Source organism: Marmota flaviventris, chromosome 3 (assembly GCF_047511675.1).
Source record: "Marmota flaviventris isolate mMarFla1 chromosome 3, mMarFla1.hap1, whole genome shotgun sequence".
Classification (NCBI taxonomy): domain Eukaryota; kingdom Metazoa; phylum Chordata; class Mammalia; order Rodentia; family Sciuridae; genus Marmota; species Marmota flaviventris.
Genome location: NC_092500.1, coordinates 75,137,482 through 75,151,492, shown reverse-complemented (window position 1 = coordinate 75,151,492; position 14,011 = coordinate 75,137,482). Strand labels below are relative to the sequence as shown.

Here is a 14,011-nt window from a genome sequence, read left to right as displayed (position 1 = left end):
CCCTTACATAATTATTAAATTCTATACTTAATTGTACATAAGTATACAAGTTCATAAGTATACAAGTTCAAACAAAAATAACACCAAGAATGTCCCCCTAACTTAAGAGCAGCACTACTAGAGACCTTGGCACTTTAGTATCATGAAAATTATTTACCTTTACTGCATTCTAATGTCTCTTATTAAACTTAATAGTTTTAAAAGATAAGCAATAGAAGTTCATTCTTCAGAACATCTCACTTTTTCTTAATTATTATGCCTTCCTAGTTCTTTTAGCATTTACATTAGAATATAAGCTCCTTGAAAGCAGAGTTTTGTATTTTTTTTTTTACAATTATGAACCTTATCTGATGAGGTGTTCAGCTGTCATACTTGTCCACTTGATCTACTGGATTCTGCCTTTGTTGAAAGACCATGCGTCATCTATTATGTATCAATCAAGTGAACTTTGTAGATCAGAAGCACACAATCTATCTGAATTTCATTTGTGTGTCTTGTTTCAATATCTTGTGTGAATCATGTGGGCATTATCTTTCCTAATTTGTGGTGAAGAAATTGAGGTTCAGAGATTTCAACCTGCTTTAAACCAGTGTAGTCTTCTTGATTTCAAGATCTGAATTCTTTCTATTTGCTGTTTCCTTAGTTGAAGGAGTTACTGCATCCATACCCACACTAACCTTTAGTCTGGAGTATTGAGGCAAGTTTTCTCTATTGTCAGGTGCAGTAGTGTTCAGTGTTTCTATATTATTATCTCTGCTAATGTCATTCCCGACATCAGTATATTTTAGTAGCTACCCACTGTCCTTCAAATAAATTCTAAATCCCTTAGTCCATCATTTGAGTACTAATCTACTTCCCAAACTTATTTCTCATTATGTTCTTTCACACATTCATACCAATATTTGGCATCACTGAATTATTTGTTGATAGTGTTATAAAGTTTCTAAGAACTTATTTAACCAACTAGTCATTTGAAATTTATTTTCTCTAATTTAGCTTGTAATTCAGGCTAACTTTACAGCTATTTTTTATTCTATATTTATGCAACATTTTTCTGTATTTACCCAAACCTTGCTGCTCCTTGATGTGACTTTTCCTAGATTTCTAACAGACAAATCCCAACCAATGGTAAAGATCTTGTTCAGATTCCTTGATTCCACCAACCAGGAGTAATACTCAATGGCTTCCCACTTTCTCTGGTAGTCAGCACATGCAAAATCCCTTTTGAAGCAGAGAGCTAAGGAACTAAGAATAAGCCTGATAATAAACCAGGTAAACGTGAGAGAAAATCATCTTTAATCTTTGTTCTAGATGTCCTTTTCTGTATCTCCTGACAAAGTCACTCTATATGTTTGGGGGATGGAACAGTCCAAAGGGAAAAACTCAGAGGATTATGTATCTGCAAAGTGCTTCCAAAAGGCTATCTGTTGTAACAAAGGAAAACATACATGGAATGTAGAACATACATGGAATGATTCACTGAAGTGACCACTGGGCTCTTGTTTCAGGTGTTACTGGCACAACTCTTGCCCCTGGAAGTTTGAACACAGGTGATGAAAAGCTGGGTGGATTTTTTCCTTGGGGACTTCTCTGAAGGAGATACTTCCTTAGGTTTTATTTCTAGACCAGATCATACCTATACTAATCCAGAATACTTGATATTTTTCCAACTATGTCTTTCTTTTCCTGTCTCAGAGGCTACCACATCCCTCCAAGGAAATGGAATAGTCCCAACTGAGGCTGTAAAGTCATTAACTGCACTTTTCCCCAGTAAATAGTATTTTCTAGAATGTAGCCACACCATCTTATTCCTCCATCTTAAGTACTTTTGTAAATGACAAACAGCTACTGAATAATAGTTAACAAGAATTAGGACCCTGAAATTTTGTTCTACCCCAGAGAATCCATAAAGGTACCAGGCAATGATGTCTCTAGCAGGCAGATAGATACAGGGGTACTGTGAAAAGGAAAAGTTCCTTGACCAAATATACTTAGTAAAATTTATTTGAGCAAAACAAAAGAATGATTCACTAATCATGTCTATCAGCTCCCTGATCCAGAGCAGACTCTAAGAACTCTAACAACATAATCAGAAAGATTTATGGAAAAATGAAAGAAATAGTAAATAACTTTATTTGTTACTGTTTTAACCAGTCAACTGTTTATGACTACCAAGCTTCTGCAACCAACCAGAATTTCATTACTGGTTACTGTGATTAAACTCTTCATTGGTTTACTTTGTTGGGCCCAATAAAAGTGCTCAGTTAGAAGCCAAGGCCTCCTACAAAATATTATTTAACAACACTGAGAAACTTATTTCCTGGAACTAAAGCTTTAAAAAAGAGATCAAGAGTCTAGAACTTCATCAGAAAATTTGCTATGGGAAAGAAATGCTAAATAGGAAACATATGCATTAATTCTGAAAACTGGTGCAGCCAATATAGAAAGCAGTATGGAGTTTCCTTGTAAAATTGGAAATGGAACCACCATTGGACCCAGGTATTCCACTCCTTGGTCTATACCCAAAGGTCTTAAAAACAGCATTACTACATGGACACAGCTACATCAATGTTTTTAGTAGCACAATTCACAATATCTAAAGTGTGGAACCAACCTAGATGCCCTTCAATAGATGAATGGATAAAGAAAATGTGGTATATATACACAATGGAATATTATTCAGCATTAAGAGAGAATAAAATTATGGCATTTGCAGGTAAATGGATGGAGTTGCAGAATATAATGCTAAGTGAAGTTAGCCAATCCCAAAAAACCAAATGCCAAATGTTTTCTCTGATATAAGGATGTTGATTCATAATATGATTAGGAGGGGAAGATAGATGAACTCTTGATAGGGCAAAGGGAAGGGAGGGTCATGGAGGGAGCATGGGGGTAGAAAAGACAGTGGAATGAGATGGACATCATTACCCTAAGTACATGTACAAAGACATGAATGGTGTGACTCTACTTTGTATATAATCAGAGATATGAAAAATTGTTCTATATGTGTAATATGAATTGCATTCTGCTGTCACATAAAATTTAAAAAAAAGCTCAAAGGAACTCAATACAGGTAGGAAATATAGAATTTTAAATAGCAATGCTCAAGCTTGGCATGAGTACCATTTCTTCATTATTTTAGTAACTTCTGGTAGTGTCTCAGGTAAAACTCGGGAACCTGGACATTACATCACAGGTAAATCACCACATACTGAGTAATCCAGGAAGGGGTCATTTAGATGATACAGTAGCTCAGTTATGTTAGTTCTTAACTCCTTTCCTTCCTTTATCTCTTAGGGGCCACAACTGGCATAGGGACCACTAGAACAGAGCTGCCAGGAGGTAAGCATTGTTCTGAGACTATGGGTTCCATTATTTGGGACTGATGACGTTTTCTCAAGGACACCCCATGCTAGGCCAAACTCAAGTGTTAATCCCTCTGGATCTGCCTGCATTCGGGTGCTTCAGCCCAGTATTCCTGAGTCCTGATCCTGGTAGCCAGAGTTGAATTTCTCACTATGCCTAGTTTATGAAATTTCTTTTCACAGATACCACCATTGTGTTTCCTGAAGTCAAAAGCACTTCAGAAGTTTCCAACACAGGTAATGTTACATAAGTGAAGTCCAATCTGGATTTTACTCTTAAATGAATGTTTTGGGCATGTCGTGTGTTATGTGTGCATGTTATAAGAACCCAAGATATATATTTCATGTTAAATATCCAAAGTATCACAAGTGATATTTAGAAAAAATATTCATCTCCGATTTTCCTCCCTCTACAGTCACTCTGGTTACTCCAGAGAAACATGAAACAAGAAGTAAAAAATGCATAACATCTAGAGTCTAGAGATGTTCATTTTAAAGGCAGCTATGAATTTTCAGCTGAGATGACATGAGAGTGTGACATTCTTGATTTGTCATTTGGAGCATTAAATCCTCATGGAGGATCTTGCATTGTAAGACCACTATGCTTCCATGATGGATTGGGACAGATTGCTGTATTTATTTTGTCTTGTTTTTAAATATCACTGGAGTAGGCTCTGACATCTGTTCAATTAGAAATGTCTAACAGAGTTGAAATAACAAGAAATCATCTCTACAGACATTCACAGGAAATTATGTATTTTTGTAGGGCTACTCTAATAAAAATAGTACAAAATAACTTGTTCCATTATCCCAAATCACCAGAACTTAGTGTTGTCCCACTTCCTCCTCCAGAGGCCACAACCTCCATAGAAGGTATTGGCACCACCAGAGTTGGATTCAAAACAGGTGAGGGGCAGAAACTCATGTCTTTGTGGTTATCGTGAATCACAGCAATCCTAGGAGAGCATGCAAAGAGAAGTTTCTGGAGATATATTTACTAATACTGAAGATTTTGGTCAACTAATTCCTTTTCAATTTTGAAAATTTTCCTGAAAAGCTTTCAATATGAGTCCAGAATAACAGTTATAATTCTTATGATCAGATATGATGGTCACACTAATTGTTCTGAGTAATTTATGTTGTGGAATCACAAATATCACAATCTTTTGAGAGGGAAAGGGTGATGAAATTTCCTATTCCTGAGAAATACAGAGGAGCTACAAGAACCCAAGAAACACAACTGCACTGTACAAATGTTTGATTTTCATAAATGAAGAGCCAGATATGTTCACAATGTCTGGAGTTCTCAGCACATTGAAACCTTCCTTTGTGTCCCCACCATAGCAAGTCCCACTGTGGCATCAGAGTGTCAAGTCACTGGGAGTAAAACGGGTGTGTGGGAGAAGCCCTCCTTGTCTCCCTGACTCAGAATGCCTGGAAGGTTGAGAACATTGTCACTCTCATTGTTTTCTTACTACAATTGTTAATGAGAAAATATATCAGGCTCCGTATCGGGGAAGAACCCAGGAATAAGCCAACTAGCCATGATGAAGACAAGCTTAACCTCTTTCTAGAGGCAGAGCTTTAGGAACAAAACACTGAGTGCCATGGTAACCATGGTCCTCTTTGTGTTTCAGCCACAACTGGGGTGGTTCCTGGCACAACTGTTGCCCCTGGCAGTTCCCTTACAGGTGAGTCTCAGGTTGTCAGGGAGCTCTTGAGTTATCCTCCCATAATGAGATTTCTCCTCTGGTGTTATTCTTTATAGAAATAATATCATATTTTTTCATGGGCTTGGAATATTTTCCAAATGTTTATCCTGTTTTCTGTCTTTCAGAAGCCACAACTTCTCTAGGAAGAACCGGAGCAACAAGGGGGGGAACAGCCATAGGTGAGTACTGATAGGCCATTACATTCATTTCTAATAATACTCAAAAGCTAGTGAAATGTATCCAGATCACTCACTTCTCCCCTATTCAAACATTATAAAAAATATTACCACTGTTCATTGACTAAAGTTCATGAACTAAAAGTTTCATTATTTCTGATGTTTTAGCAGACTCTCCTCCCCGCTCCCCCCGAATGAAATCATGCAACTATTTGACAGTTACACAGATGATCTAGAGAGAGTCTCTCTCCGTTACTGAATTCTACAGGAATGGATACTATAATTAAAAATTCCTTTGGTAGATTTTTGGTGGGAACAATATTATATGAAGAACATACAAGATCATCTTCTGTCATTTAAAGCCAAGTTTATTGAAATAGTAAACAATTACATAGATTTTTATTAATATATTTGCTTGCTACCTTATGTTGAGAAGGAAATGACCCATGACTATTTTTCTGTAACAGCTACTACTAGTGTAGTCTCTGGAAAGACTCTGGAACCTGGGAATCACAACACAGGTGAGTCAAAAGCAATTGTGAGAGGTTCCCCAAGTGCTTTATCAGGTAATGTGTTCCTAAGGTAATATAACCATGTACTTCCCCATATTCCAGACTTTATAATGCTTTTTTTTTTCCAGAGGCCACAAGTTCCACAGGAGGAAGTGAGACCAGCCAATCTGAAGGGCTAAGAGGTAAGAACTCTTAGGTCTCATACTAACAAAGCTTATCATTTCCCTGTTTTGTGTCCTTAAGTAAATAAATAAATATGGAGGTGGGTTAAAGAAAGAAGGTTACATCTGGTCAGGAAGCATGATATCTTCATCTGACAATACCAGGTAGTTCTTCTAAGGAACTTGAGAAACATGGTTATCCAAGTTGGTATTTCCTCTCTGTTCTATTTGAGCTAGATTTTTGGACACCTGGATGAGGCTCACCAACCTATAGAAGCTGCTCACTACTCCCCATTATCTCCACTCTGCTCATTATGATTCCTCAGAATAGTGTACTTATCATGTGCTACCATCTATCATATATTATGCTTGTTTATTTTATGTGTTCCTTCCTTTGCAAATACAAATTACATGAAACACAGATCTTTGTTCTTCCCCATGAAAGAAGACACTAAGGAAATGCTTAAAAAATTTAGTTTGAGTGTGACACTGTTCACTTCAACGGGTACTGTCATAATTTCACTTGGGGTTAGCGGCAGTGTCCTTATCCATCTGCATTTCCAGGAACCAGAGTTTACAGAGCTATCTGCTGGACAGCAGGGAGGAGAGCAACCTGCTAGTCATCCCTTGGCTATCAGGACCCCCATCTTTATGCAACTTGCCTTTTCCCCCCACAGAATTTACTAACATCTAATGCATGATTGTTCTTTGCTGTCTCCAGTTGGCAAAATGTGAACTACGTTAGGAAAGAGATATTTGAATATTTTGCTTAGTGATACATCAATAGTGCAGAGAAGATAAGGTTAAAAAATGTACAGTTTTAAAGTTTTTCCATCTATTTAATGGATGTCACTGTAATTTTACCTGGAGTCATCAGTAGTACACAGAGTTCCAAGCTAGACCAGAATAGAACAAATAAAATCATCATTTGAAAGTTTTAGAGTTCAGAAGTTCTCTTTGAAATACCGGAATATCAAAATACTTCAAGTAGTAGATAAGAAAAAAGGTAGTTGATAGATTCATCTTTCTTATTTTTACTTATTTTAAGCTACCTCAGTCACATCAAGGAAACCTGGGACTGGAAGTGAAACAGGTAAGGGGGAGATGAGATACTCTTCCATGTTTAGTGGGCTGTACGAAGAGAGCCTGGAGAGTAACAGTGGTCGATGGGTGGGCTAGGAAATAAAATCGTTATTCGTGTGTCCCTTCCCTCAGAGGCAGACCTTCTCAGGTCTTCCCATGGTATCAGCTCATGTAGCTACTTATGATACTGATCAAGAATTTAATGCTATGGTGATCCATTTATTTTTTGTGTGTGTGTGTGTGTGTTGGGTACTATAGGGGAGTTCTCTAGGCCAGTCCTTATATTTGTAAGTTTCTACACAAGTTGATTAATGAGAAGGATATCATATTTATTTAACTTTATAACATAGTTAGTAGACCTGCTCAGATGATAATAATTATACTTATATATCTCAGGATCCCAAATTCCCAAACTTTACCATTTTCATTATTTCCTCCCTTAGAGGCAATAACTTCAACAGAAACCAGCAGTACTTCTGAAAACGGATCCAGAGCAGGTGAAGCTGAACAGACTACCGTTTATACTAAACTATGGGGTTTAGTATAAATTATGACTCTATAGGCTCACTTGTTTGGAGATATACTTTTCTGCAGAATGGTTCTCAGTTACATTAGGTATTTTCTTATACAGAACATATTCTGGAAAAGGTCTGGGAAGCAAGGAAATAGCTCTTTGAAAATGCTACACCAAGCTTCTTTCTAGAAACAGGTCTTAAGGAGACAAACACAGTGAACCACTGTGATGATTTCAGACCCTTTGTTTTACAGCCACCACTGGGGTAACCCCTGTTACTACTGTAGCCCCTAGCAGTTCCAACACAGGTAAGACATTAAGGTGCCAGCGAATCTTCCACAAGTCCCTCTTCAATGAGATTTTTTCCTTCCATGTCCCCCTCTGTGGGAGAACTACCATGGCTTCCCAATTATCTATCTCTTATTTTACCCCTTCTTAGAAGCTACAACTTCTGTAGGAGAAGGTGAAACACCAAGAAAGGAACTAATCACAGGTGAGCTCTGTTGAGGCACAAACTATACTTTCTAATGATGTTCCAATAGTCTTGCCTGAAACATACAGATATCCTTAAATTTCCATTTGCCATATTAAAAATATCAGCCCAACATTTGATATCAATAAATACAGCTCAGAAATGTTTAACATTTCCTTCTCATGTCTTTTGTTCAGGACCTTTCATAAGGGGATCATAGGGCCCATTTCCTGACATGTATGAATATGATTTGGGTCCAAATTCACCTCCCTATAACTAAACTATACAAAAGGAACTGGTAGCGGAGGACTTTCTCTCTAAACTTGGAAGGGAATAGTGTATAAAAGTATAATTACATCTTAAATATATAAGCTCAAATATAAAAATGTATTGCTATATTTGAAGAAACAAAGTTTTGTTTCAAGAATTTATACCCATTTTATGAAGGATCATGATTAGACCAAATAACCACAATGCTCTTCTTATTTTAGTCACTACAGAGGGAATCTCTGGCAAAACTCTGGAACCTGGAAGTGCCAACACAGGTCAGGAATCCTGAACGTAACCTTTTGGTCAATGCATTCTATTAGACCCCCATTACATTCTGTGCAGTTTTTATAACTTCCATTGTTTTTTTCTCTCAGAGGCCACAACTTTTGCAGGAGACCACAGGACCACTCGAGCAGATCTGTTTGGTAAGCTTTTCAGGTTGAGGTCTAGGGCTCTCCTCATATCTGTATTTGGGTTGTTGTAGTGAATGAATAGTATGCCGGAGGGGCCAACATTCTCTCTGGGGCCACATTATGCCCTAACAATTTGAGCAGTTATTCTGCCCGGGAATTCCATGGCCTGGGGAGTGTCTGCCAGGCTGTCCTCAGGATCCTGGCTTAGAGACTTTTTCTTTTGAAAAAAAGAAGAGCATGTTGTATATATTCCTTTGATTTCCAGTCCTCATCTATTTAACTATTCTTCCATAGTTTTTCACATTGTCATTTTTTTCCACTTATTCTATGTTTTCTATTTTTTCTTACTAGAATGCTTCACAAAGGGACTATTAGAATCCCCTTACAAATATTAAAACCATACTTTATTTTCTCCCTCTGTCATTCTAAGGGTATATATCCCTGGAACTGAAACAGTGATCTAAAGTCCTATCCTTCCCCCTGCTGCATAGTAAAAGGGAAACCCAGTAGCAGTGTATCTACCCTCAGGTGGCCTGGGGAATGGAACACTAGGCAGTTGTTTATTTTCCATTATTTTTTGAGAGAAACTGTTCTGAGGAAAGGGCATCCAGTGCTTTAAGGCCACACAGATGCTCCCAAGATTAATTGGAGAAGTGATGCCTTATGGTTTACTTTTTTTTTGAATTTTAAGTATCACTGGAAAATTTTCTGAAAAAAAAAAAGATTATACCTGCAATTTTAACACAGGTTAACAAGAAGAAAATGCCTTTTATTGAACCTCAGATGCCATGATACTTCCTTTAGGGCTGCTATGATAAAATGGCACTAGCTCCTCCTAGTGTTCCACAGTCCCAGATTTATCATTCTCTTACTTCTTCCCTCAGAGTCTACAACATCTACGGAAGAGACTGGAACTACTGGAACTGGTTTCAAAACCGGTGAGAGAATACAATGGCCCCGTGATTTGAGATCATTGGCATTAGGACTCTCTAAACTTAATCCTTAAGGGAGTTTGTATTATACTTAGAGCTGCTTCAAGTGAATCAAAATAAGTTTGAAAAATCTAAGCATTAAACTTGACTGCTCCAAATCTGATGATAGTTTCTCTGCAGGTGCTACAACTCTCAATCAGCAGCATTTAGCTGAATTCTACAGTTTTCAGTATGGGTGCTTGTGTGAGAGAGAGGGGGAGACACCCTGTGGAACCAGTATACATGCATGTGTATATATAAAAATTTACTTGCTCTGATATTCAAAGTTTTCAGCTCACTTATTAAACTTTTTTGTGTACTTATCTATTGTACCAACAGGAAACCAATTGGGGAAACATTAAAGAAAAGCATTTAGTATTCCTTCTATCAAATCCTATGCAGAAATACCTCAAATTGGAAAAATTATCAATTTGCTTTTGGTTATGATTTGTTGAAAGACATTTTTATTAAGTCAAAAATATTTAATCCTCAATTTTAGACAATTAAACTTGTGCATTGAGTTTTGACATCACTTTTACAATCAAAAGGGCTTTATTTTCTGACTTCACCTATGACAAGGAATTTTCAATTGTGCTCATATCACCTTAGCTCATTCCTCTTCCTCAATACCTAGTTTATTTGGCATTCTCTACTTTTTCAAGAGATCACAACTTTCTCTGGAAGAAGTGACATCACTGGAGCAGAAATAAAGTCAGGTGAAGATCATGGGGTTTTCATTAATTTTGCTGTTGTGTGATGCCAGGTTGATAGATTTATTAGAGAAAGCTGGTATTAATATTTTTTTAAATCTTTTTAATAATTTTAAATTACAGAAAATGTACAGACATAGGACAGAAAATTTCTTTAACATGGAGAAGAGTTTTTTAAGGCTGTTATATTTCAAGGGAACCAGGATTTCTTTTTTAATTTGGACCTACTTGGGCACAGATAACTAAAAGTCTTTACTTTCTTGGAGACTAACCTCATCAGGGTTCTAGATCACTGGAAAGAAGATTTACAATAGTCCTGGCTCTGAAATGGTTTCCCCTTTAAAAAGAGCTTTATCTATATAGCATTACTGACTTCTATTCAGCATAGAGATCATTCGGTTATCATAAAGATAAAAATTCAGCTAGGGGTATAGCTCAGTCATGTAAAGCCAATGGTTTGATCCTCAGCACTGGAAAAAAATCCAGAAATGACATATATACTATTGTTTATAAAGAAAAAGACAAAATTAAAATTTAAAATATATTTTCTTACCATTTTTTTTTTTTTTTTTTAATTAGGAGCCACCACCAAAGCACCAGGAAGTAAGACAGGTAAACATGGGAAATGCCTTTGATGTAACCCTCATGCTTGGGAAAAAGAAATAATCAGTAGGGATGTTAGTCACTACATTACTCTTGGTCTTGAAAAAGCAGCTTGTGGACATGGAAGATGTTTCCTCATGTCAGTTATGAGTACAGGAAGTATCTTTTGCTCTTCTAAGGCATAGGAGAATGTCACCTTGTTCTCTCTTTTCCCTATTTAGGCACTGCTGTAGTAACCTCTGCTACAACAGTTGCTCATGAGAGCTCCAACTCAGGTAAGTCAACAAGCTGGGAAGGACCACTGTTTGGGTAGGGCTTCTCAGTAAGTTGTCTGACCAGTTGATCCTATCATACTTTCTCAGATACTTCAAATCTTTGTCCTCACTACTATTTCCTCTCTTTTTCAGAGGCCACAACTATCTTAGGAATTAGCAAAGCAATAACAGTCCCAGGTAAAAATAGGTAGTTAGTAAATTCCTTCTAACAATTTTAAAGGTAGAAATCATTCTGTATTTATTTCAACCTAAGGGAACTTTTGTTTTTATTATTTCAGAATATCAGTGTTGTTCCCAAATCCTTACATTAACATTCAACATATTATCTTTTCTTCAATAGTCAAGAACTCTGTATGTGGGGATCAAGTTTCCGATAATCAAACATGAAAGCGTGAAAAATTACAAATATTTCCCAAACTTCAGAATAAGGTGACATCTCTTGAGAGCTTAGATTTTTGCACCTCTCCTACATTTGTGGAAAAAAAATGCACTTGTTGGAAATTGTATGAGGAATCCTAGAATAGGCCTTAAAAGTATATATTAAAAAATATAAAGGAAATGATAATCTCTTCTTCCTTGTGATTCCAGGTACCAGTGGTGTAGTCTCTGACACAACTGTTGCACCTGAGACTTCCATTACAGGTAAACAAATATTTTCAAAATAGTAACAATTATTTAACCTCAAGGAGAAGTATGCATCCCCAAATGTGCTTTCTGCCTTCTTCATTTCCTCCTCCAGAGGCCAAAGCTTACTTAGAAACCATCATTGCTACTGTGATGAAATCAGTGAGAACTAGAGGTCCCAGATGTTAGCACTATCATCAAAAACATTCAGGAATTTGCTTCTGGATGTGAAAGCTTGTTTTACAGGAAGGGCAGGTGCCCCAGCCCGTACTCAGGCCAACCATGCTGCTGACACACACACCACTAAGACAGTTTCTGTACTAGTCATTTTCAGTGCCTGGCCTTATGGTATAGGTTTCTGAAGAGGGTAGCAGAAGTGATTTGCTGGACAGTTAACCCATTGGAAATTATAGGTATTATTTTGCAGTATTAGCAAGAGTGAATGCTAGTCTAGAAGGTCCAGACTCAGATAATCAGGAGACTTAAAGTGAAATAAAAAATTGATTGCCTCCCATTTGACTTCTTAAACTATAAATATGTTGCTTAAGGGTCGGTTCACTGATTAAAGGTCAAAACATGCTTGAATCATTTTCTTTCAATCATCAGAAACCACCTCTGGAGCATCAGACAAACAAGTCACTGGAAGTCAAAGAGGTAAATTTGTTAAACAAATTCTTCTGTCTCCCATTTGAGGATTGTATCTTATATATGCTAAGCAAGCCTACTCTAAGATGGTGTTCCTGAGAAAATTATTTTGTTCACTGATGCCTAGTACTAAACAGGACTCAGTAAATATTTACTGGAAAAATTGAATAATTGATATGCAGGCAAAATACAGGATTGAATCCAGGAGCAGAAAGATCAGTGAAAGGACATGCCCATAGAACCGCCACATAGACAAAGTGTTCTAAGAGAACACTGGTGTCTCCCAGAGCTGTCCAGGGCAGGACTGCAGGATGATGCAGCCCAGGAAACATTTATTAAAAGGTTACCTGAATGCAGATGATTCTTATGTTGATTTTATGGCCTTTTTGTTTCAGGCACTACTGGTGTGACCTTAAGCACATCTGTTGCACCTGGAAGTTCTAGTACAGGTAGGTTAACAAGGCAAGAAGAAACTTCCCTTTCTGGAAATAAGGTCACAGAAATATCTTTTGCATTGCTTTTCTCATGTAAGAGCATAACAATACAGTTTCCTATCTTCCTAAATTCTTATCGTTTCCCATTTCTTCTATCTTCCAGAAGCCACAGCTTCCACAGGAGTCAGTAGAACCACTTTGTTAGGATGGAAAACAGATGAGAATTAATGATGTGTGTGTGTGATTTTTCGGTGATAAATTAGAATTATGCTTTACTTCTTGGTGAAATAATTTCATGGGGAAGAGTTATTTTTAGGAACTCTCATCTAACATCAGCGATGCTTTGTTTTGTCACTTGACTTTTTGAAGTCTTTGCAGAAATGGCCCAGCCTGACATAAGTAGATCTCTGAAAATGTGAGTGGAAATAATTATGTGGAAATTTTTCTTTTTCCATTTGTACTCTCAGGTGTCACCACAGTATCACCTAAAGGAAATACAGGCTCAAAGAGTACTATTTCAGGTAAATAGAAACCCAAGTTGAACACAAAAAATTTACCTCATGATGGGAGATTCTTCACTAAGCACATAGTGACTAAAATATGTGGAGGTTATAACTCAAGTCTACCTTTATATTGAAAAGTTTTCCCACATTCATCTTTTTAGGAGCTACCAAAGAAACAGTAAACCAAGGAACTGGAAGCACACTAGGTAAATATGGCAGGAAAAGGGGCCACTTGTTTTACTGCCATTAAATTCCAGAAAAGGTGGGTCCCAGTGTTAAGAAATTAGTATATTTCTTTGACTTATTAAAAAGCTATGCATGAGCAAACAACTAATTCACTCCCAGTTGAAAAACCTTACCAGATTAACCAGTTTCCTCCCACATAAGTCTCTCCCCAACTTGAGAAAAACTTACCATTTTCTTTCTTGTTGCAGAACCCACGAAGACAGCTTCTGGCACCACACTGGCACCTGGGAGTTCAAATACAGGTGAGCCAACAAATTAGCAAGAATCTCCCACAGGATGAGCTGTGTCTCTCATAGTATAGCTCTCAAGAAAAGTATATTCT

At 37.1% G+C, this 14,011-nt stretch overlaps 1 protein-coding gene across 1 annotated transcript in view; it reads left to right on the top strand.

Annotated features, from left to right (window-relative positions):
* Window positions 1-14,011, top strand: part of LOC114084223 (mucin-19) — a 115,141-nt gene that overhangs the window by 88,346 nt on the left and 12,784 nt on the right. The window contains exons 101-124 of the mRNA XM_071609287.1: window positions 1,509-1,550; window positions 3,298-3,342; window positions 3,549-3,602; window positions 4,218-4,271; window positions 5,003-5,056; window positions 5,203-5,256; window positions 5,721-5,774; window positions 5,894-5,947; window positions 6,975-7,019; window positions 7,453-7,506; window positions 7,778-7,831; window positions 7,963-8,016; window positions 8,487-8,540; window positions 8,640-8,690; window positions 9,563-9,616; window positions 10,312-10,365; window positions 10,939-10,971; window positions 11,184-11,237; window positions 11,826-11,879; window positions 12,468-12,515; window positions 12,902-12,955; window positions 13,408-13,461; window positions 13,605-13,649; window positions 13,878-13,931. Of these exons, the coding sequence (XP_071465388.1) occupies window positions 1,509-1,550; window positions 3,298-3,342; window positions 3,549-3,602; window positions 4,218-4,271; window positions 5,003-5,056; window positions 5,203-5,256; window positions 5,721-5,774; window positions 5,894-5,947; window positions 6,975-7,019; window positions 7,453-7,506; window positions 7,778-7,831; window positions 7,963-8,016; window positions 8,487-8,540; window positions 8,640-8,690; window positions 9,563-9,616; window positions 10,312-10,365; window positions 10,939-10,971; window positions 11,184-11,237; window positions 11,826-11,879; window positions 12,468-12,515; window positions 12,902-12,955; window positions 13,408-13,461; window positions 13,605-13,649; window positions 13,878-13,931 (1,227 nt within the window). The remainder of the gene's footprint in view (window positions 1-1,508; window positions 1,551-3,297; window positions 3,343-3,548; window positions 3,603-4,217; window positions 4,272-5,002; window positions 5,057-5,202; window positions 5,257-5,720; window positions 5,775-5,893; window positions 5,948-6,974; window positions 7,020-7,452; window positions 7,507-7,777; window positions 7,832-7,962; window positions 8,017-8,486; window positions 8,541-8,639; window positions 8,691-9,562; window positions 9,617-10,311; window positions 10,366-10,938; window positions 10,972-11,183; window positions 11,238-11,825; window positions 11,880-12,467; window positions 12,516-12,901; window positions 12,956-13,407; window positions 13,462-13,604; window positions 13,650-13,877; window positions 13,932-14,011) is intronic.